The following is a 25,309-nucleotide window of genomic DNA, read 5'->3' as shown; positions in this document are numbered from 1 at the left end:
CCATGAAGGAGAAAAAGTAGATCATCTCCTCGGTTATATCGAGGGGAGGCTCCCTTTCTCCTTTGCTAACTTGTTATGTCATAATTATCATTAATCAGGTGCACACTATTTATAGAATTACAATAGAGACGGTAAGTGATTACAACTCTACAATTTGAGTCTATTTTTGTTTCAATATCAGGTAGAACAACCGACGTTGAAATTCCTGTCCACTCCCTCATAATGTCTGGAGAGGGGGGAGAGGAACCCTCTTAAAGCTCGTGGAATAGAAGTTGAAAACCTACAAAGTACACATGAGGTCTTTAAAAATGGCACACAAGACCTAATCGGAAACTGCATAGAGAGTAAGGCCAAGTTTGGATTTCTGTTTATACATATAAGACATGTTCTAATGTCTGAGATGAGTAACTTGGGGTATAAGAGTGGTCACTGTTTCCGTGGAGAGTCGGTGTCCACTCGAATACGCCCGGTAGAATCCTTTGTCCACCACAAATAGAATATGGATGACACTATCAAGAGGCCAGCCGCCGATCCTATGGCAATACCAACAACAGCACCTATGCGTTTTCTGTCACCTTTGGTTGATGAACCAGACCTCTGAGAGTCTTCAACATTTACAAAAATTACCAGACAGGCAAAAAGTTAAAAAGAGAAAATTTGATTGGTGCAAGGTGTAAAGTATAAATATGAAATTTCCAAGTACCTTCAAAAATGTGTATAGCTGAGACTAATGGCCCGTAAGTTGACTGAGAGGGAATACAACATGTTCCCTTTCCAGCCCAAAAGAAATGAATATCCATGATTGAATTGGTCACATTAGTCCTGAATGTCCTGATAACAGCCCTTTTCCAGCCTTTTGCTTCCTCTACAATGTTAAAATCTTGCAGAACCCTCTCCTCCTACATTGTGCAAGTAATAAGATTTCAGTCCATAAAAAGCATGGTTAATTTATCTAAAAAAGTGAAAAGAGCTTCTCACTTGACTTTCCTCCCTTTTGCAGCTCCACCAAGTAAATGAAAGATGAAACATAATTATAATATAAAACATATTGAGGCATTGATGAAACTCCGAGTCAGAATACAAACATAGAAAACAATTGAACCCAAGCAATAAAAGGACACTTTCTGATGAGGCAAACCACCTGAACAGTGATCTACTTTTCCTCTTTATGTGTAACCAAGAGAATCGGCACAGTAATAGTGCACTATACTGCCAGCAACTATAAACTGCACAGGTCAGTAACTAGGCATTGATCAAGTAAAGCGCGGCAGCTATTAAGTGTAACAGCAATCTTAGTCAAACTGTCACACACTAATTTTAACATTGAAAACTCTCCAATGTGGAGGAAAATCCACGGGACAGTCCAGAAAAATCTTCCTCTCTGGATATAGAGGAATTGAAAAGTCTCTCCTTATCCCTAATTTACAAGCTAAAGGATATGTCTTCGAGAGTATACAAACCAACTGTTAGATTACAATATGAAATCACAAACAAACTGTAGATCTTCCCATCATAAATGTTGAGATGAAATAGGGAGTGGATTAGCTTTCCTTACCTGAAAACATTGGTGCCCAAGTAGCCACCAAATGGTGGACATCAAAGGACCAAATCAGAAAGGTCTTAGCTTCTTTACTTTTTCTCTCTAACCAAGAGCGGCTCTCACCTTTACACACCCTAGAGTTGCATGACCTACTCTAGGTCCTTATAGTCCAAATAATGTGATAGACCCCCACTGACCAAGGTTTACAGTAGAAGGGGTAAAAGAGTTAAACCAAGGGAAAAAAAGCATATGGAAGAAGATGTGGGGTCCATTGTGGGGGCTCCACCTGGCAACACGAGCACTGTCCTCTGCAGGACAGTCTGTTACAACAGCAAAGGAGAATAGGAATAAGAGGCACGGACAGAGAAGGGAGGAGTAAAAGAAAGGAGGATTTGGAGGTGTTGGACCCTCGAAGTTCAGCTGGTTCTGGGCATGCTCATCTCAGGTAAGTCTTGTCATTTCAGTTTCCATTAATGTCGAAGCAGGTCATTGCATCGGCGGGCAGAACTCAGTGCTGAGTAGGACCTAGAGGCGTGGGCCCAAGTATGTGGGACCAGGGCGGATCGCAGGGACACCTGACTCTTTGTCCCAGATCAACCTCAGTCCCGACACCCCATTCTTCCCCCACCAACTGCGCCACCACAACACTATCTTCAGTCAGACATCCCTTCCGACGCCGGCCATGAAGCAAACCCCCTGTTTCAATAACTCTCCGAGGCAAAGCCCAAGACAGGAGGCTAAGAGGCCTCTATTTCCACAGCGACGAGAAGTTCCCACTCAGCCACCAGTGTTGCTTTCACCAGGTAAGTATCATGCTCTTCTCAGAAGTAACAGACGATGAGCCACTCGAATCCGCCGACAAGACCCCAACGGAGGAGGAAATCCTCACCCACGTAACCATGTCCATTAATGCCCTGCACAGCGGGATTACCGCTAGCAACATGCTCAGACTGCACGGATTCATCGGTGACAGAGCAATCGTGGTTCTGATCGACAACAAAGCATCCCATAACTTCATCCACTTCCTCACTGGTCCAGGAACTTCACCTACCATTGACGAGCAACATGCCCTTCTCTGTCATGGTTGTTGACAGCTACTACATATGTGGTGACAAACTATGCCCTGACCTCAAGATCGACATTCAGGGGCTCCAAATCAAGCACATTTTTATCTCTTCGAAATGGACAAAACTGACATTGTGCTAGGAATCACATGTATGGGGACCTTTGAGTGTCTCAAATATTTCCCGAGTCAAGTACTTTATTACATTTATTGACGATTTTACTCGTATTACTTGGTTATTTCTCTTTAAAAAATATTCTGAAATGCCATCAATATTTAAATCCTTTCATGCTATGGTACTCACTCAGTTTGGTCAGAAAATAAAAGTACTTCGGTCTGATAATGCCAAAGAATATACTTCTAAAGACTTTGACTCCTTTTGTCAAGAGAATGGCATTATCCATCAAACATTGTGTGCCTACGCCCCTCAACAAAATGGTGTAGCAGAACGGAAGATCCATCATCTTCTTGAGGTAGCTCACAGTTTACTATATACCATGAAAGTTCCATACTTTTATTGGCCGCATGCCATTCTTACTGTATGTTTTCTTATAAATAGGCTACCTTCTTCCGTTCTAGGTAACAAATCCCCATACTCGTTATTGTTGCCAAATGATGTTCCTTTTTCACTTCCCTTGAAAGTCTTCGGTTGTCAATGTTTTGTTCATATTACCTCCCTATAACACAGTAAACTTGATCCCAAATCTATCAAGTGTATCTTTTTAGGATACTCTCGCACACAAAAGGGTTATGTTTGTTACAATCCTACTCTCCAACGTTTACTTATGTCCAGGGATGTCACTTTTTTGAAGACCTCTTCATACTATTCTAACAATGCTCCTCCAGTTCTATCTTCAGTACCAAATTCTCCTCAACAGGTTGTGCCCCGTGCTCAACCCTCAGACACACTGGCTAACACCACACCTACTGAGTTTACAGATCCCACCGAGGTAAGTCCATCGTCTCTTGTTGTTTTTGGCCCACAATATGATACTCATCCCATTGCCTTGCGAAAAGAACCCAGAACTTGCACTAGGCCCTCTACTTCTCACCCCATATCCAATTTTGTGTCTCACCATCGTTTATCCCCTTTATGTTGTCAATTTCTTTCATCTGTCACCTCCATATCAGTCCCACAGTCCTATCAGAAGGCTCTCAAAAATCCAAGGTGGAAGACGGCAATGGACGAAGAAATGCAGGCACAATATGAAAATCAGACATAGGCTCTAGTTCTTCTTCCATCAGATAAGAAACTTGTCAGTTGCAAGTGGGTTTTTACAGTGAAACACGATCCGAATGGGTTCGTTGCTCGCCTTAAGGCTCGCTTCGTTGCTAAAGGCTATACACAGTGTTATGGAATTGATTATGAGGAAACATTCTCTCCGGTGGCCAAAATGAACTCGGTACGTATTTTATTGTCTCTGGCAGCTAATTCTTCCTGGCAGGTATATCAGCTTGATGTGAAAAATGTTTTTCTTAATGGGGATATCAAGGAAGAAATTTATATGCATCAGCCACCTGGTTATGTGGTTGAGGGGAAGTCGGTATGTTGATTGAAGAAATCCTTGGAGTGAGAAGGGAGGAGGAGGAAAAGAAAGGAGATTTTGGAGGTGCTGGCCCGTCGAGGTTCAGCTGGTTTTAGGCAAGCTCATCTTAGGTAAGTCCCGGCATTTCAGTTTCCATCAGAAGTCCTTTTCACCTTCCAAGGACTCTTAAATAAACTCCAGTATCATTGGATGAGATGGACACTATTCCATTCCCAATAAAGCAAGGTGCCTCCAATTACATGAAGGATACATAAGTTTCTAGGAATCTAGTTCTTGAATAGTCAAGGACATGAGTCCTTTCTCGTGAGGAAAGCATCCCAATGTCAATGTTTATTAGTGTGGAAAATAAGGATTGAGGAGTTGGAAGGAGAAAAGGAGGAGAAGAGAAAGAGAGAGGGGAGAGATTTGAGAGAACTCTATTTAATTAAGAGTATTAAAAAATTACAAAAATGCCTCACTTACACAATGATGCTTCTTCTCCTTATATCTCCTATGTGCATGAAAAATAAAACATAGACATAATTCAATACATAAAACATTATTACATATAAAAATAACTCTATCAAAGTAGTGAAATGACCAAAATACCCCTGGACATATTTTCTAATACTCACTACACTCACTTCCAATGAGATGTCAGGTCTAGTAACTGTTGCATATATGAGTTTACCCAATAGTCTTTAATACAGTGTCATGTCATTCAATTCTGCACTCTGATCATCATGCAGGACTTGTCCCACTTCCATTGGAGTATCAACCAGCTTTGCTCCAAAGAAACCATATTCCTGTAGAATATTCATTATATACTTGCATTGTGTCAAAACAATTCCTTTGCGTTTGCTACTTCAATACCTAGGAAGTATTTCAATGGTCCCAAGTCCTTGGTTTGAAAATGTGCAACTAAATAGGACTTAGTTTCCCCTATACCAGAAATGTCCCTGCCTGAAAGAATAATGTCATCTACAAAAACCAGTAGCACAACAATCCCTAGATGAACTTTTCATTATAAACAAGGAGCGATCATTGGCTCCTCAAGATCCCCATAGATATCACAATCTGGCTGAATTTTTCAAAGCAAGCCCTCGGACTTTGTTTTAGCCCATAAATCACCTTCTTGAGTTTGCAAACTTTATGTTTCTCCGCCGGAGCAGCACGAAGGTTGCTCCATATACACTTTTTCATCCAGATCACCATACAATAAGGCATTTTTTATGTCCAATTGACATAGGGACCATTCTTGATTCACAACAGAAACCAATATACGAAGAGAAGATAACCGGGCAACAGGTGAAAAAGTCTCAAAAACATCTACTCCATATGTTTGGGTGTGCCCTTTAGCCACTAAACGAGTTTTATACCTTTTGAAAAATCTATCAACATTATACAATATATGCCCTTCTGCAACCAACAACTGCTACCCCAAAGGTAAATCACACAATTGCCAAGTTCTCCGATCTACCAATGCCTCCGTCTCAACATCCATAGTATGCTTCCACTGGGGAGATGAAAGAGTTTCCTACCTGAAGAAGGAATAGTGCAGGTACAGATGGACAAAACAAACCTTTTATAGTTGTCAGATAAGGAATCAAAAGAAACCAAATGTGACAAGGGAGATTGTGTACCTTTTTTTTATGCCCTTCGTGAGTGCAATAGGAAGGTGTAAATCACTAACCTCGCGATCCTTAGATAATTCAAAGTCATGGTTCGATGTGAGAGAGGAATCTCGAACTTGGGATGAGGTCTACTTTCTGTGCCGATACCTACAAAGCTTTCTCAATAGTGACACCCTGTGAAATTCATCAACGGGTATAGGAATAACTAATCTAGGGTCTGGAGGTACAATAGGAACTAAAGGTGAAGAGGTAAACTAAAAAAGGGAGCATTCTCGAAAATTGTAACATCAGTAGATACAAATGTTTTCCTGGTGGATGGCAAAAAACATTTATATCCTTTTTGTGTTCGAGAATACCCTAAAAGTATACACTTAACAACTCGAGGAGACATTTATCCCTAGAAGGTCCCAATACATGTGCAAAGTAAACACAACCAAACACATAAGGAGAGACAAAATAGAGGGACTAATGGTAAAAGAACCTGAATAGGAATTTTACCTTCAAGAAAAGATGAAGGCATCCAATTGATAAAAAACAAGTAGTAAGTACAACATCACCCCAGTATGGCTTGGGCACATTGATATGAATCACCATTGTCCCAGCAACTTCAAGTAAATGATGATACTTACGCTCAACCAATCCATTTTGTTGAGGGGTAAAGACGTGAGTCGTTTGATGAATTATCCCTTGGCTTTGACAAAAATTATGAAATTGGTGATTCATGAACTCAAGGTCATTATCAGTATGCAAAATATGGAGTGAAGTAGCAATGAGTAGGGTAAAACGTGAAAGAACAATTCATATATTTGGTTAGTTGACAGACAGACAACAAATTCAAGGGAAACTTAGGGACAGGTAGTGTTGACTGAGGAGACAAGAAGAATGCCAAAGTGACAGTACCTTCTCCCTGGAAGTAGACCCATTAGCCAAATTGATATGCTTTATATACAAGGACTCCTTCAAATCATAAAAAAATGATGATATACCTGACATATGCCTGGTGACCCTTGAATCAAGAAATTAGGATGGTGAAGAGTGTACATGAAAAGCTAACATACCTAAACTGGCACCGGTAGAGTAGAAACATGGATGGAAACATGAGCCATAGATGCAGAAGATGAGGCAACAAAGATCTGAGCTATACGATGTGCAATTTGTTGTTGTTTGTGCATCAACTATTGCATCTCATCTGGAGCTCCTGGTGTAACAGAGGTAGTAGTTTCAAACGTACCACTGATGCTATCATGGATAGTTGAGTTGACCCATGCTAGTTTCCAAAGTTTAACCCGACATTTGTCAAAATAATAATTACTCCGTCCACAATGAACACACTTTCTTTCTGACTTACCATCACCACAGCCTCTACCTTGAGCAAAGTCGTCTCTACCTTTAACTCTGCCAATACCTGTGCGACCTCTAGATGAGTCTGTGGAAGCTGATATAGTGTCTAAAGCATTAAGAGTCATAGCTTCCATTATCTTGAGATCTTTACCCGCTTTGGGTACAACTGTCTTCTCAACCCTCATAATCCGGTTGAAAGTGGTAGAGAGAGTAGGAATCTCATTAGAGGTACCTAACCCATCATCCTAACCTGGGTTTTTATCCCATCAAATTCAGCACCTAACCCATCAAGATATTTTGCCACCAACAACTAATTTTGTTGTTTCCTCAATTCTCTTTCATCCGTAGTAAATGGATGATACACTTTTATCACCTACCAGATCCTTAGGAAATGCACTATAATATTCTGTGACAGTTTTGTTTCCTCTTTTCAGCCCAAAGAAGTCAATGCATAGCTCATAGACTAGAGAAAGATTACTCTCCTGAGCATACAAAAACTCCAACGACATCCACATGGCTTTGGCTGTTTCACAATTCATCACTTGATTTCTCAATGTGGAATGAATGCTATTGACAATCCAAGTCATAACCTGGTTGTCCTTTGCTTCTCGGTCATCATCTGTAGGGATTGCAGGATCATCTCAAATGAATTTGGTCTTCTTTCTAGCCTTCAAATACATTCTGACAGATTTAGCCCAATTAAGATAATTAGATCTTGTTAGTTTCTCAAACAAATGACAATTATGTCTTTTCCATCATATCTTGTATTCTCTCTAGATGGAGTGTATACTTCTCCTAAATCAGCCATATTATATATAAAGAATCACAGAAAAACTCCCAATTTTTTTCAAATATATCACCAATGTGGTCCCCACCTTCCAGAATTAGGGTTAAGGCAAAAGGTAGGATGTGCACACTTCAATACTTCAAATCACTACAAAAACTTCAATTTCTAAGAGAATAATATAAATTAACCCTCAATTAGGGCAGACTTCAGCCTCCTGATGGATGACACAAGCACAGTAATAGGGATGGCTGACGCACATCCCAAGTATCCCCAAGAGAAACCCACTTGGGGCAATTAAATTTTAGGAGATCACTCAGTGATCAACAAACACCAATAGGGTTATGGCAGAGAAAAGAAGAAAAACTTGGAGTTTTTTTTTTTTTTTGAAATGATGCTGATTTTTATTAAGACAAGAGCTCAAAAGAGCAATTTACAGAGGAGAGAAGCCTTCCCAAACAATGAGAGATTGCTGGGAAGTTCTGAAGTTTGCCAATTTATCAACCAAAGAGTTGGCTGATCTAGGAATGAGATTCCAATTACAATGAGTAGAAGATACAATGTCAACAATACTATTAGTGATGGGCCAATGACGCCAAGGGGGGAGTTGTCTTTGGAACACCAACTAATAACAGTCTTCGAGTCACCTTCAATGATTAACTTGCCATGGAGACGATCCCTGAAGATTTGGAGGCCGAACAGCAGGACACTAACTTCAGCAGTATTAGAATCGGCAATGCCCACCAGACCAGCATAAGAAAGAATAGGGTCTCCATTGTGACCTTTGAGCACACCGCTTGCTCCGGTCGGCCCAGGACAACCAATAGTACTACCATCAAAATTCAGCTTAATGCAATCGCAAGGGGGAGGATCCCATATGGCCATACTTGGAGTTCTGCAAGGGCCAAACATATGGGCGATCAAATTCGAAAAACTTGAGTTTTTACCAACCAGTAACTAAAGAACTTAATGAAACCCTCCTCTAGGAGATCATCCACTTCAAAATTGATAGAAATCTGAAAGAAGATGCTCCCAGATGTGATCTACTGCTCTGATACCATGTGAAAAATAAGGATTGAGGAATTGGAAGGAAAGGAGGAGAAGAGAGAGGAGAGATTTGAGAGAAGCTCCAAAGAGAGCTTGTTGGGGGTCGTGCATGACCATCAACTCTATTTAATTAAGAGGGTTTAAATAAATTACAAAAGTGCCTTCACCTCCACAGTAATGCTTCTTCTTATTATATCTCCCAATCTATGTATCTATGTATACAAATATTAAACAATAGACATAATTCAATCCACAAAACAAGATTACATATAGAAATAACTCTACTGAAGTAGTGAAATGACCAAAATATGACTGGACATATTTTCTAGCAATTAGAGAAGTCCTTATGCCCTCCTTTCTAATAGGGAAGTCAAAAGCATCAGTTTGAGAATGCTCCAAACAACACAGAATGGAATTGCTCTCTCTATGAGAAGCATCCAATATTACATACAGTGTCTGGTGAATCTGATAGAATTAATTCAAGTATCAGAGCACAATTTCACAATTCAAAAGATGTAGCCAATACCTGGATGTAAACATCAAATAAGCGCCTTCCAAGGCCTTTCCAAGACCCTGAATCATCATCCATAACTATCTCTGCAAAGTGGAGTTCAACATTGTACTCCCCATTCTTCAGGCCAAAGCCATAGTACCTCAATGAGCTAGGTGAGATCCTTGCCGTTTTGTACAACTCTGACTCCAATGTCCCCGTAATTTGAGATTCTGTTATTGCTGTGTATCGGGGGCCTCCAGGATTGGAGATAAAGACACCAGTGTTGCTAACACCCCATTGATGGTCTGAGCTAACATATAATGAAGCAGGACCAAGGATTTCAGAGTCATCATAGAAATCAACACCAGAAGCAGAAGTTTGATCTGTGCCTCCACAATTCACAGAGAAAGACAAATCTGCACTTGGAAAAACTCTTCATTTTTTAGAAACATAGGACTTTCCTTGTTCAGGCACAGGTTAAAATGAAAGTAACTGATGACTTACAAGATCAGTAATAACATGCACAGTAACTATGAAATAATTAATAAAGTGCCATGAAAAAGAAACAAATAGGAAAATAATGAAATACATAAATTTATCTTGCGTGAACATAGAGTAAGAAACCCCCTAGGGGAACAACAAATAAATGTTTAAGAGATTTCCAATGTCTTACAGGTTCCATCTTTCTTGCATGAATCATCCTCCCGGAAACAATGGAATACTCCCGCAGACCTGTATCAGTCAAGTTAATCATGAGAGAATCTCTCTATGCTAATTTATGAAATATATGTCCTCAATGAGAAACTATTGGTAATAGGTTTGATGTATCAATTTGGTACTAAAAACTGGAAATAAGAACCAAAATGTTTACCAATCGTGCTTTATTGCGTTTAGGAGATGACATACCTGTCATATAAGCCATTTGTATTCAAAGATGTACCTACGACATTCCTGAAAGACGGTCACAGTTTGCATAAGCTTGACAGCATGAAACAGAAACACAGTATGAATACCACAATGGGAGGATAACTTACAATGCTAAACCTGGTCTAGCATTATTCAGAGGCAACTCCGCAGATAAGGGATTGAAAGATACATCTCTGCATATACGTAAGCATCAGGCTTTGTAACTGTAGTATGAAACCCAATAAAGAATATACTGCAGAAGTGCATAACTTTGACAAAATGCAAAATACACATAGCTTTATTGCTCCATGAACTAAATGGCTTTGGCTTAATCGATTTGAAAGGTCTAAAAACAAAAAAATCTGATAAAGATGCAAGATTGAAAAAATAAGAAGATAAAAGAGAGTACTGAAGGGAGAAAAACAGAATGGAGAAAACAGCAGCCAAGAGGAGGCTGCATTGATCAGCCTCGAAAATCGAAATTGATCTCTCCTAATACTCACTTAAGTGAATTTGGGTAAAAGGATAAAAATGCCCTTTAAGTAAAGAAACGATATCACTCTCTATACAACTAAGATTCTAATACAAATTAAAACATAAGCATATGAAATGTAAACTATCCTGCTGGTATAGTATGATACCTATGTGACAAGAACAAAAGACCAAAATATCTTTGTATATGTAATTTAACACTATACCTCAAGCAAGGTAGTTGATGTCAAAGAGTCCCAACTTGTTACAAAATCCCAAGTGTTCCCTCCTTCCAAGAGGTTTAGTAAACACATCTCCAAGTTGCTATAAGGACCTCACATACGAAGTGAGCACTTTCCCTTGCATGACCACATCTCTAATAAAACGACAATCTACCTCTATGTGTTTCATTCTTTTATGGAACATTGGGTTACTTGCAATGAATATAGCTGTTTGATTATCACATTTCATAGACATGGGCTCTAGAACAAGAAAGCCCAAATTTAATCAAAACTGACTGAACCCACATAAGTTCACTAACAATGTGAACCATTGCCCTATATTCGGCCTCTGTACTAGATTTGGCTACTACAGCTTGCTTTTCCAGTACACTAAGTCACCTCTAACAAACAATAGTAACCAGAAGTAGATTTCCTATCTATTTTGCACCCAACATAATCTACATTAGAGCATCCCAATATATCAAATTTCTCATAGTGCGTATATATTAGGCCTTATTCAGGAGCCCCTTTCAAATATTTTAAGATTCTCTAAGCCGCTTCTAAATGTACCAAACTCAAGTTCTCCGTAAACAAACTTACCACTCCCACTGCAAAGGATATATAAGACCTAGTGACTATAGCATAGTTTAACTTTCCTACTAGGCATCTATACTGGGTTTTATCCTTGATTATGGGACTATGAGAATCATGAAGACCAGCATTCACTTCCATGGGGGTCTCTATTGGCTTAGGCCCAACATACCATACTCACTCAACATATTTTCTTTGAGAAAGAACAACTCCCTTTTTACTCCAACCCATTTCAATGCCAAGAAAATACTTCAGTTGTCCCAGATCTTTGGTTTGAAATTGTGTGGCCAAATATTTTTTTACTTCCTCGGTTCCTTCTAAATCACTTCCAAACAAGACAACGTCATCAACATACACAACGAAAATAATAATGTCTTTCTTCTACATCAGTACAAGCACGGAAAGATTATAGTGACTTCTATAAAATCCAAATATCTTCACTTGCTAAGTTTTTAAAACCATACAGCCCATACAATGGCTTTCTTCAACCAACATAATTTAGTTTTCTCCCCCTGAGCAATGTACCCTGAAGGTTGCTCCATATACTCCTCTTCCTTCAAATCCTCATATAGAAAAGCATTTTTCACATCTAATTAAAAGAATGGCCACCTCCGGTTTACCCGCCATTGAAATCAAAATACAAAAAAAAGTAAATCGAGCAACAGGTGAAAAATTTTCAAATACATCCACAATGAATGTCTGTGTATAGCCCTTGGCTACCAATTTGGCCTTATATTGCTCAATAGTCCCATGTGCTTCATACTTAATTGTGTACACCCAACGGCACCCCACAACAGCCGCCCTAGAAGGTGGGTCACAAAGACTCCATGTGCCTCTAGATACTAATGCATTCATCTCCTCATCCATAGCATGTTTCCATTCAGGGCAAGCCATAACATCCTGCATTGAACGAGGAATAGTAGACGAGGGCAGCGACATAGCAAAGGACTTGTATGATGGGGACAATAAATCAAAACATACATAATGAGAAATAGGATGAGAGGTACATGACTTTTTACTTTTTGGAAGGCTAATGGGAAGATCCAAATCAATTTATTTTTATCAAATAGAATTCTTCTTCTGGTGCTACGACATGGTGAGCGGAAAGAGCGACTGCCAGTGAGAGCGAGACTCAGAGAGAGAGCAAGAATCCGTGAGAGAGTTCGACTCAGAGACAAACGAAGAAGTGGACGACAAGATCGACGATGAGAACTTGCTTCTCCAACTTTTCTACAGGAACAACAACAAGACCCTACTACTTCCGCCTTGCTGCAATTTACTAACAACACGATGATTTTTGGCGATGGCTCAATGTAACAAATCAAGCATCTCAAGGCTTTGCTAAACATCTCTCCTGTCAGAAAAATAATTGGAAGAAGAACTCTCTCATTGGTTATCACATTGATCCTATTGTTCTCCAAGATATGGCCTCTTATCTGAATTATGGTATCAGCTCCCTACCCGCTTCTTACTTGGGCCTCCCGCTCTTTGAAGGTAGACCTTGTAAACATCTCAAGGATCCAGTGCTGGAACATCTCAGACATCAGCTTGCATCTTGGCTTGGGTGTCTCTTGTGTAAGGCCAGGAGACTTATTCTCAATAACTCATGTCTCGCTGGAATTCCAAATTATTTTCTATCTTTTCTACATTGCCCAATGGCAGTCTGCCGTAAAATTGATGGGCTCAAAATAAATTTCCCCTGGAAAGGCACTAAAGCTGACTTCAAATATCACCTGGTCCAATGGAGCGACATCTGTGTGCCCAAAATCAGAGGCAGGTTTGGCATTCAGCAAACCCACAATATCAACAGGGCATTCATTCTTAAATGGTTAAGGAGATTCAATGCCACCCCTGCTACTATTTGGAGGCCGATGATTGCCTCCTGTCTTGGTTGGACCTTGCATTGATGGATTGCTGGGGGAAGATGCCATAATTTCTCCCCCCTTTGGCGGACTTTCTTCCCTCTCCTTGGTCTCCTTGAGAAGGAAATCAAATTCTTTGTCGAAAATGGTGAAAGCCTCAACTTCTACACTGACTGGTGGTTCGATTCTGGCCCTCTCAGCTACTCTTTTGTCCCACTCCTTCAGATCAGCTGTCAACCCAACGCATTTGTTGCTTCTTCCTGGTCTTCCCCAAATGATTGGAATTTATTTCTTCGTTATGGCTTCAACAATGATGAAGCTACGATGGCCTCATCCCTCCACAAGGTTCTTCAAGGCACTAATGTTCATCCTAATACCAAAGATAAGATCATTTGGCACCTTGAGCGTGACAACATATTCTCGGTTTCCTCTGCTTACCATCTCATCAATGGTTGGCATCCCTCAACAGATCCTAGCGACATTTACTACATCTGAAAGTTGGTCGCCCCTCACAAAGCTAAATTCTGTCTAGTGTGCCGTCAAAGACGGAATTCTCACAGCATCAAATCTCCACATATGGGGCAACACCTCCCCCTCCCTTCTATGTACTTTTTGCAATGGGGTTGAGGAGATGACCAACCACCTTCTCCTTCATGACCAATTCTCTTGGTCTGTTTGGTGTGGCATCTTCAAACATTTTGGCCTTCAACTTTGCCTTCCCAAAGACCTCCTCACTACCCTCAAGATTGCGTCTCGGCCCCTTCTTCCCACCTTGGGTAGAATCTTGATCTCATCTTCCGTTGGCCACACTCCCTGGGCCATCTGTAAGGAATATAATAATCGGTGCTTCAACTTCAAAGCCTGTTATACCGGGATGATCGTCAACAAAATCATTAGCCAAGTCTCGGCCTGACTTCACACTAGAAAGGAACTCAGATTTATCAACTCCTCCCATGCGCGTCAATTGGTGGACCATTGCTGGTATGACGTGCTGCCACCGTCCGCCTGTCAAAACTACTTGGACCCCCCTCCTGCCAGCTACCTAAATCTGAATTTTGATGGCAGCGCTTGTGGTTGCCTAGGCATCCTTGACTTTGGTGGTGTCTTCCGAGATGCTGATGGCCAAGCCCCGCTCACTTATTCAAGACCTATGGGGACTGGTGATTCTACGGAGGCTGAGCTCTCTGCTCTCTACCACGATCTCCCTAAGTAATTCAGTTGTCGTTGGCTAAAAGAGCATTTTTTGGGATTCACCACCTGGTGGTTATCGCCTAATAAATGGAAAGTGGTACGCAAGTGGAACAAATGAGTAGCATGGTTGGGACTATAGATCAGGATGTCATCGAAGAAGACCAATATAAACTTACGGAGGTGGGGTTGGAAGATCCGATTCATCAAAGAACTCGTAGTGCCCTTCATGAGTGCAGAATGCCGTTTTATGGGTGCCCTCCTCCTTCACCCGAATCTAATGATATCTCGACTTGAGGTCCAATTTGGTAAAAAAATTTGCTCCTCCTAATTTGTCCAAAAGCTCCTCAATGTCTGGCATGGGAAATTTATTTGGCATGGTAATTTTATTGAGGGGGCCATGTAGTCAACACAAAATCGCCATCCCCCATCCTTTTTTCTCAACAGTAGCACTGGGTTGGAGAAGGAACTACTGCTTGGGCGGATAATACCGTCCTCTAACATCTCTCATACAATCTTCTCAATCTCTATTTTCTGGTAGAAAGGATATCGATACGGTCTGATGTTAGGGAATTGTTTGCCACTCTTAAGAGGAATAGAGTGTAGTGATCAAGGTGGTGGCAGCCCAGGTATTGGTTCAAACAACTATGGAAATTCTTTGAGAAGACCACTTAGGTCTGGTGCAATTTCCTCTCAATGGTCCCTCTAGTTCACTGGATAACCCGTAGAATTCTAGAAGACATCCTTGCCCTTCCTTGGTCAAAGTTTTGGTCATGGCCTTCACCGACACTTCCACCTAAGCAAAGGTGGGGTCACCCTGAAATTGAACCTTTTGCTCGTGGATTTCAAATGTCATGAAGAGGTTTCTCCAATTTAGACAAACGTCACCCAATACACATAGCCAAGCCACTTTGAGAACCACATTTGTTGCTTCCATGGCGATGAGGTGGAAAAGTTGGCGAATGGTAATGCCTTGGATAACTAGATCAAGGTCTGGACACATTCCTTCACCCCTGATGCAGTACTCATCAGCAACAGTGACTCTGATGGGCTGAGTACGCAAAACTGGGAGATTCAGGTCTCTAACGAGGGTGATATTGATAAAATTATGGGAAGCGCCACTGTCAATGAGGATGATGACATCACGTTGGCCAATGGAGCCCTTCAATTTCAGAGTGTGGCTCAAGGTGACTCCGCAAAAAGCGTCCAATGACAAGGTGATGAGATCATGCATGAGGAGCTCCAGTTTTTCAGTGGAGGCATTGTCATGGCTAGATGGCGAGTCCTCTTCATTGGAGACAATCATAACGTGCATCTGGCACAACTGACAACAATGTCCCGGGGAAAATTTCTTGTTGCACCGCAAACACAATCCCTTCTCCCTCTTTTCATGTGCTTCCGCATCCGAGAGTCATCGATAGGCAAAATCCCGCCTCGACGTCACCACTGGTTGTCATTCTGACGGCAACAGATGTCGCAGAGGCGCCATTGTCGAAATGATAGGGGAAACCCCTTTTGGTTCAACATCGAGGGCAATTTGGGAAGAAGACCCTTCAGCCGATCACGCGATCCATCCTGTCCCCACCTGCTCAGGCCCACGCCACTTAAAATCCCTCATGCGGCCCAGGACCAAGTTCCGCTCATCAATTCGATGACCGGCTTCAATGAGGACAAGGATTGACTCTGGTGGGTTGACTCAAGCTCGGCTTGGACATCGTCCCGAAGCCTGCTAATAAAAGCTTCCATCAGCAGATCGTCTGACGCATCCACGAGCGGAGCCGAGAGGAGCTCAAACTACTCCCTATAAGAGGCAACAATGTTGTCCAGTCGGAGTGCGAGGAGGACCTCGTACATGCCCCATCTAAAACCAATTCAAAGCCCTTCCCTTCAGGTAAACAACGACCGAAAGATTGTCTTCCTCCTTGACAGCATTGATGGAAAAGTAGCGGTCGGCACAGTAGAGCCACCCATAGGGGTCTTCACCAGATAAAATGGGCAAGTCCAGTCTCCTCCCACTCCCTCTCTATTCTGTGGCCGTTTCTCCCTTCGGATCTCCACTGTACCGACGTCCGCCCTAAGCTACTGATGCCTCCTCGACCGGCAACTTTTCCTTGGTGCGCATCCCCTTTCAAAATTCCATCAAAAACTCCCATATCGACATCATGTCGATTTTGAGCTCCTTTTATCTCATTCTTCAATTCTGACACTTCCTTCTCTACTAAGTCCATTTTGCCTTCCATTCTCGACCGCACCATGCCCAGTCTGACCTCACTCTGATACCAGAATGTTGGAGACCTTAGTCTCAAAAGACTTACCCAACTGGTGTAGAGTTGTCAACCACAATCCTCTCTAGACTTTGAGGGTCAAGAATCCTCCCTTCAGATGAATTTCTTCCTGCTAACTCCCCTTCTTTATTCCTTATTCCTGCAATAACTATCCTTAAGGGATAACCTTGTTGCAGCCAGGTGGATTTGCTGTGCTGGATGCTTGGGTGTCCCATTCCCCCTTTTTGGCCTAATCCGTCTTCCCTCTTCTACTGTATACACGTAGGATTGGGAGTTTATCAGGAACAAAATTCGGTGACATTTTAGAAGTGGGTTGGACAGTACAGTCTCCCTGAATTGGGGTTGTAGAGCCATCAGCCAAAACAATATGACTATAGGACTGAGAAGGATTAATTGACTAAAACAAGGACTTAATACCTGACATGTGAGTAGAGGCTCCTGGATCATCGAGAGAATAGAACACATTTAGTGCTAGCATACTTGTGTTTGCCAGCGTGGCACGTGCTAAGGTAGAGGTGTTCGGCTAAAGGGTAGTAGTGGTTGTAGTAGTTCTCTAAAGTAATTGTTGTATTTTGTTCTAAGGACCCAGATAGGAGAATGAATCAGGACTCCGAACAATAGAGTTAGTTCGGGCTGGGTTGCCAAACAATTTCAGTATTTATCTTAAAAGCCGTTGGTCCTCTCATAGTGAATACATCTCCTATCCCCCCAGTCACTCCAACCACGGCAATGAGTAGAGGAATCTTACCCACGACCTCTACAATTGTTCCCACGACCTCAGGCCTCAACCTTATTATAAGATGAATGAAGGTTGAGAGTTGTTGTATCCATTGGTCGGGGTATTTTTCTCACTCTTGCCTGCCACTACACCCTCTACTCAATTAAAGGCCTGTTCAAGTGCAATTATGTCATCATTTGCTTGCAATTGAGCCCTTATGACATCGTATTCTGATCAAAGACCATCAAGAAACCAAGCAACCTACTTGCCTCCAACACCTTGTTGTTGAGGACGGCCCACCTTGCTAAGTTGTATTTCTCTCCTGTTTTATTGAATATTTACACACCCTTCCTTCAAAAAAGAAATCGAGCAACCTATATCTTATTTTTCTCTTTCCACATGTCTTTAGCATTCACAGTGAAGGTATGAAAGGTGTTGATCTCCTTCAGAATACCCCACATCTCAGTAAAGTAGTCAGTCTTGACTGGTCACCCCTCTTCATATTAAAATAACATATATATAGTTCATATATGTGAGACATATTACTCTCCTAAGATAAAACAGAAGATAGTGTATTCCACATCTTTGGTTGTCCCATAGATCAAAAAATGATCACTGAATCAAGATTCCATACTATTGACCAACCAAGTCATGACTTGGTTATCTTCAGCCTTCTAGTCTTCAGTGATAGGTATAGGAGGATCATCTCTGATGTATTTTACGTCCCCTTTGGCCTTCAAGAATATAAGAACCGAAGGAGACCAATTCAAATAGTTTGAACCATCCAATTTGATTGAAGTAATTTGTATAGAACCTGAGTCCTTACTTTTAGAAGCCTCGGAATATCTAAAAGGCAGCAACTTGTGTGCTGGATCCTGCCATTTAGAACCTTCAATACACCCCAATGAACTTAACAAACTATTCAAGAGAAGCTCCAAACTCAATGCAAACACACTTTCAATATTCCAAAATTAGGGCATGTAGGTCCCAAACTTCAAATTAGGGCATACCCACCCCAAGTCTCGCAACAATATCTCAATTAACCTTCAATAAAATCAATAAACATCAAACTATAAAATTTATATCACATTCAGCATGATGACGCAGGCACAATCATGATGATGCAGACCCAATAATGGCTGCGTAGAAACTAGGGAAGCAAAAAGCTTTAGCAAAGGTCCCCTAGGGACAGTTGGCCATAATAAATGCTCAATTGGCAGCAATAGCCATCAACCAAATGGTTAAGGCAATAGAAAGAAAGAAAAAAATGAGATTGCCCTACCAGAGAAGAAGCCGATTGGAACCCTTCCTTTTTAGGGTTCATATATCTATGAAAAGGACACAGTATCTGAAGAAGAAACTCCCAAGGATGGATATTTTTTGCTCTGGTACCATGATAAAGATGCAAGATTGAGAAAATAAGAAGATAAAAGAGAGAAGTGAAGGGACAAAGAAGAATGGAGAAAGCAAGCAGTCAAGAGGAGGCTGATCTTTCTGACACTCACTTAAGTGAATTTGGATAAAAGGATAAAAATGCCCCTAAGTACAAAAAACCCTATAACTCTCTCTATACAACACAGATTCAAATTCAAATTGAAACATAAACAAAAGACCAAAATAACCCCCCCCCCCCCCATATATGTAATTTAACAAAATCCTTGCATCATACATTCATATTAATGGCCCTGGTCAGCAGGGAAAACAATGGGGAAAAAGTGACCTAATATCAGTACCCAACAAATATGATTCAATCGGATATATTTGACAATCAGTTTAACGAGGAAAAGAGTGACAAAGACAAGCCCCTACAATTCGAAAAATTGCAAATGGCTTTCCTAAATTTTATGAACTGAACGAGGCTCGCACACACGTGTCCATTAACCTGGCTGGAGTTGGATTAGTCATGTATTTCAGACCATAACTGTTTCTGAAAACCAAATGACAAATGTAGCACTCAAACTATTTTGAATTCAAGCCATAAATATTAATCCTTACAAGGTGGTTCTTCACCGCTGACAGAAATTTGAGAAAACAGTTAAAAGTCAATTTAATGACCTAGGGCTCAGCTTGAGTTTCCCACTTACAGTGCAACAAGCGTTGGTGTAATAAGTTTAACAGGTAGCTGTCCCATCAGGTTATTGCTTCCAAGGTATCTGAGAAATGGGGAAAATGGAACATTACAACTAAATATGCACAAGAAAATGGACAATCTGTCCCCAGAATTTACTGATTATATATGAGAGAGAGAGAGAGAGAGCGCAACCAAATGATAACTCACAGAAACTCCAAGTACTTAAAATTTTGGAATGATTCGGGTATCTGACCGCTCAACTTGTTGAAGCTTAAGTCCCTGTCATAAGGAGAAGTTGATAAGAAGTCCAAAGCTTGGAAGTAACATTGTCATAAATCCTAACAAGAAAAGGAAAAAGTGGAAACAACAGAAGCCTATCTCCTTCAAGACTGCTCATTCATTAAGTCGATACTAACCCTAAAAAAATGATAAAAGACACATGTAGATGTTTTTAAAGTAAGGGTATCAATATCATGAAAGGAAAGGCATCATTTTTTTTTTTTTACATATGCAGACCCACCCCCGCATCACCTCCCCCCCATATGAGACCAATTGAGCCAAAGACTAAGTCACAGAGACATCAAAATTTCCACAATAACTCTGAGCTAGCTCATAACTTACAGATATTTTAAATTAGGAAATTCTCCAAGTTTTGCTGGAATTTCACCAGCAACTCGGCTGTTCCTCAAAGATCTGCATCAAGAAAAAGTTTTGTCTAAGTGATATCATGAGTTATAAAAAAGAAACTAAAGATACTATTATAAATCTAAGGTGATACACAATTTCAGATAACATGACTGAAGATCTGAACCTAACCTTTTTTTTTTACTGAAGAACTGAACCTAACCTGGATACTCTTTAAGCTTTATTTGAAAAAATTCAATATTTGACATTAAGAATTATAAATTTAATTAATTTAATGTTGTTCTATAAATTTCAACAAATGTTATAAAATCTAAGAGCATTTTTGCTAAGGGTACTAGGTATATAAGTTCTAAAATTATCACACTAGAATGTATGACTCCACTCTGGCCCAAATCCTTGTAAGCAATCTGGTGACTTGCGAGTCTCCAACAAATTTCCTTAAAAATGCCATTGAATATTTTCAATTATTTTTTTATTTTGATGGAAGAGTTCAAGTCCAGAGACCTTACAGAGTAGACAAGCTTGTTAAATTCTCTAGAAAGAAAAGAGAAGAATCTGCTGCAGTAAGATCTCCTAGCCGCCTACAAAAGGACAAGAGAAATATAAGATTAAAATAAATCCATTTTCAACCACACAAAACCAAGTAAATGTAGTACATACAAGTCCTCAAGTTTTGTAAGACCAGAGAAAGTGTTTGGGATTGGCCCTTCAAGTAGTGTCCCTTGAATCCGCCTAAACTCTCCCTCCAAAGAGAATACATATGGTTACAGTAGTTATGAAAATTCCATGAAAAACTTTCCCAACAATGAAAGGCACATAAAAGTATTACACATACAGATCTCTAAGATCAGTGAGGATCCCCAAGAATTCGGGTAGCTTTCCAATAAAAAGATTATCTGATGCCCATCTGTAGTAGAAAAGATAAGAGCAAAGCACAATATGTTAATATTCTACAGAACAAACAAACATTTGCCAAGTATTTGTGCATTAAAGAAGCCAATCTTTAGGTCAAGAAAGAGAGGAAGTAGTCACATTATTGCAAGAGACTTCAAGTTTGCTAGTTCTTGTGGGATCTCTCCGCTAACCCCACTGCTATCAATATATCTGCAATATCATAGTTATAACTGTGCATTTTGAGAAAATAAGAACATAAAGCTATTTTGTCATGATAAAGTGAAGTTGACAAAATCAAGAGCATCATATTTCATCTTTTGAGAAAAGTTTTGGTTTGAATTCCATGACTAGAACAGTTATTTTAGTTAGTGAATTATGTCAACTAAGAGATATAGTGGATAAACGACATGGTTTTCAAAAGTGGATATATAAGTTTCACCACCTATCAATGTAGTTTGATGAAATATATATTCAACATGTGAAGTGGAAAAAAGTCTCACAATGAGAAATCTTAAGAGAAGTGAATGAATCATAAAGTTGAGCAATAAACCTCCTAAATGGCTAATCATTTTAGGATGGAAAAGGCTCAACCCAACAATGATATCAGAGCAGGTTGTATGTGTGGGCCAAGGCCCAGTGTGTGCTTCCCAGGTTATTTGTGTATTGTGGCCTCCATAAGGTGACAGCCAAGTTGTGTGTATTGGAGAAACACCGCAGGCTCGTTATGTGTAAGCTTGAACATGAGGGGGAGTGTGAATTGGGAAAAAGTTCCACATTGAAATTTTCTAAGAGAAGTTAATGAATTATAAGGTTGAGCAATAGGCCTCGTAAGTTGCTAATCATTTTGGGATCGAACAGGGCTCAACCCAACACAACTTACTAAAGAAACTTTACACATAATGCTATAGCTAGTTCATGTCCCACAACAGTTTTGACTTCTGTAGATATGTAGGCAAACACACAAAATTGTTTCATCTTCTGAAAGTAGATCGAAGTCCATAAACACACTGTTAATGTCTAGTACACAGTCCTCTTAATTTTGAGCATATGAAGCCTATCCACCTATAAAGCTAGAGGGAAAACAATGTATATTTTAATCAAAGTGACAGAAAAGGAAAGCTCATGTAGTAACTTTTTTGTCTTCATTATTGAACTTAAAATAATTCATAGTTTGTAGGAAGTGTTAATCTGTTGGCAATAACGCAAGATAGATTTATCTTTAGAATGAATTCAATGAGGCAGTTATGCTCACGAAATGACCACCATATTTTATTATTTATATGCATGTGTACAGAAACAGTTCAGTGTCAGCATGCTGGTGTTGAACAATTTCAGATACTCACAGTTGTTCAAGGGAGACCAGTTTTCCTAGTTCCTTAGGAAGAGCACCAGAGAACTTGTTGGAACTAAAACTCCTGGTTACGAAGAATCAATAGTTCAGCATAAACACCTTTATAGTATCAAATAGTGAACTAGACCATCGATTAAAAAATACATTAATATATGTCCAAAAGCATTTCAAAAGGAAAAGAAAAATAACTGAAAGGCTCAGAGTCAGAAGAGATCAGAGAAGATATAGCCCAGCACAGATCATTAAGGAAAAGGAAAAAATAAAAAATGACTACTTACAGAGATATCAATTGAGTAAGATTGCCAAGCTCAGGAGGCACAAGACCTGAGAGATTGTTAATGCCAAGGCTTCTGTGGATTCATACCACAATCAAGAAAACAAGTGACAAAGAAGACCTTTACGGAAAAGAAAAAAAAAAAAAAAGGCTCTGTTCGACTGCAGAAACCTTTTTCCTGTTTAATGAAAATATACAAAAATGTAGAGTCACAAGAGAACAAAACATGAATTACACTCACAGGTATTGCATTTTGGACAATCGACCAATTTCCGGTGGTATCGACCCACTGAGCACGTTCTGCCCCAAATTCCTGATGCCCCATCATCCACATCAAATGGACCAGTAGAGAATTCTTCTCTTTGGGATAGAAAACATAGTAGGCTAAAAGTTGTTTCTTAAATATGCATAAATCATGGAAGCACTTACAAGTCCTTCAGCTCGGTCAGGTCAAACAACTCCTTCGGCAGTCCACCTTTTATATCCAGTGCATAGATTTTCCTAAATAAATACCAAATCAAATCATCTTAACAACTTTATCAGAACCATACAGCCGCAAAGAGAGAGAGGGAGAGAGAGAGACAGGTGAGTGACATGGCAAGTGTTGTTCGGGTAAGAAGAACAATCGCATGCCAGTCGGGGATTAGCAGTTTCCAAGCTCCATGGAGCATTTTCCGTGCAGGGGTCGATAGTACGATTCCAAGTCTCCAAGTCCCAATAATCCTGGAATGCGCGGATCGCAACCACTGGCAGACATAAAAGTAAAAAGTACGTATAAAAGCCAACTGAGATAATGTCAAGTAAAGAGGAAAAAAAAAGGATGGAGTTTCAGACACTCGGCAGGATGGGTGGTTCGTTGTGCGGCAGCAAAGAAAAGAGCAGAAACGGAAAGAGATAGAAGGAGCGAAAACTCAAATTCCATGGCTGTAATAGCGAAAGAGCGCAAGCAGAGACTTGAAACTTTGAGAGGCAGAGATGGTTGATGAATGTGGAAAAATCTGGAAGAAGGAAAACGAAGACAAAGGGAAGGATGCAAAGTCAGGAGGCAGAGTGGAAGTATGCGAATGGCTTATCCGCCATTTGGTCGAGCAGATAACAGTTAATGAAAGGGAAACCGCCATTCTTTTTGAGTTTCTTCCCAGCAGTTTCTCCCACAAGGATGGTGAAACTTGGAATGAGTCCGCGAAAAAGAGTTTACAGAAGGAAGCGTTGAAATGCAATGCTCTCGTCAGCTACAGGGTGAAGAAGTGTTTCTGAGAGTGAGTGAAAGCTAACAGCTTTGCCGGTCTTGTTTGTCTTCATCCACACGTCGCCAAACAAAATTAACCCATTTGAGGTTCCCTTCCAGGTTCTACTCAACCCACTTAAAATATTAATAAAATAGAAAATATGTAAAATTAAAGGACTTATTGATAAATAAATTATTTTTATTAGTAAAAACCAAAGAACAAAATGTTTAAATTTATCGAACCAAATTATTTTGGTCCAAGTTTTTGCTCCCTAGATCAACTAAACCAGCATTCATCAATTAATCTGCTACCTAATCCATTCACAACTCAAATCGGGTTCAGGTCAAATAAATAATTCGAGCTCAAATCAAGTACTTGTGTCCAGTCAAAATTTGGACCATCAAATGATTTGAATGTTAGTCTTATACCCTGATTAACATAATTTCAAGACTTATTTAATAATAGTTAATGAAAATAAGAATTTAATCATTATTTTATTTTTATTAACTATTTTTAGAAATAATAATGATTAAAATTTTATTTTATTTTCTTTTCTTTTTTAGGAGTTCCAAACAAACCCTAAAGGTGGACGTGAATCATTTTTTAATAACTATTTTTGGAAATAATAATAGTTAAATTCTTATTTCTTTTCTTTTCTAAAGGTTCCAAATAGACCTTAAAGGAGGACTCTAATACAATTTTTTTATGATTTTCAAACAAAATATCATTTTTCATCTTTTCATTTAAGAAAAATTACAAATTAGATATTAAATGATGCTAAAACTACAATTCATAGATCAAAGATGATAGTAAACAGTTACAAGGTTACTCTCCCCAAAATGGGTCTCTCAATTTTTTTTTTAGTGATTGGACCCATGAAAAAGAAAACCATTATTATTTTTAAAAATAATTAATAAAAATAAAAATTTGATCATTATCTCATTTTCACTAATTATTTTTTAAAATAATAATTATCAAATTCTTATTTTCTGTTATAAGGGTTACAAACATGACCCGAAGAGTTTTCCAAAATTCCTTATATGGGTTGAAAATAGATACCTTTTAAATTATTTTAAATACTTTTTTTAATATTTTTTATTTTTAATATTTTTGGAAAGTGCATTATCCCTGTAACGTCCTTCTCAGCCAAGACATAACACATCAAGACTAAAACA

At 39.7% G+C, this 25,309-nt stretch overlaps 1 protein-coding gene across 1 annotated transcript; it reads right to left on the bottom strand.

Moving 5' to 3' along the window:
* Positions 1 to 153: 153 nt before the first annotated feature.
* Positions 154 to 24,099, bottom strand: LOC137941476 (probable LRR receptor-like serine/threonine-protein kinase At1g56130). Its single transcript, XM_068786915.1, has 19 exons — positions 23,740 to 24,099; positions 23,489 to 23,651; positions 23,335 to 23,406; positions 23,147 to 23,218; positions 22,910 to 22,981; positions 22,624 to 22,695; positions 21,419 to 21,490; positions 21,222 to 21,293; positions 21,047 to 21,118; positions 20,896 to 20,967; positions 20,363 to 20,434; positions 19,949 to 20,020; positions 19,755 to 19,823; positions 10,463 to 10,528; positions 10,335 to 10,379; positions 10,102 to 10,160; positions 9,462 to 9,844; positions 704 to 899; positions 154 to 605 (listed from the first exon to the last, which is right to left on the bottom strand). The coding sequence occupies exons 1-19, from the start codon at positions 23,825 to 23,827 to the stop codon at positions 427 to 429; spliced, it is 1,968 nt and encodes a 655-aa protein (XP_068643016.1). The 5' UTR covers positions 23,828 to 24,099; the 3' UTR covers positions 154 to 426.
* Between the last annotated feature and the right edge of the window lie 1,210 nt (positions 24,100 to 25,309).

Source organism: Aristolochia californica, unplaced genomic scaffold (assembly GCF_029961685.1).
Source record: "Aristolochia californica isolate CCGP_79_NKW_82.1479 unplaced genomic scaffold, dmAriCali1.0.hap1 SCAF_9, whole genome shotgun sequence".
Taxonomy (NCBI): domain Eukaryota; kingdom Viridiplantae; phylum Streptophyta; class Magnoliopsida; order Piperales; family Aristolochiaceae; genus Aristolochia; species Aristolochia californica.
Note: the sequence above shows the minus strand (reverse complement) of the source record. Positions and strands in the feature narration are given on the sequence as shown.

What these genes read in the sequence shown, in the direction of transcription:
- LOC137941476 (XM_068786915.1), bottom strand. Translation starts at nt 23,827, where the DNA reads ATGGAATTTGAGTTTTCGCTCCTTCTATCTCTTTCCGTTTCTGCTCTT. An exon ending in CTGGTCTCCCTTGAACAACT is followed by an intron (nt 21,491 to 22,623) that starts GTGAGTATCTGA and finishes ATGATATTGCAG; the next exon opens with ATATATTGATAGCAGTGGGG. An exon ending in TTAACAAGCTTGTCTACTCT is followed by an intron (nt 20,435 to 20,895) that starts GTAAGGTCTCTG and finishes TTCTTGATGCAG; the next exon opens with ATCTTTGAGGAACAGCCGAG.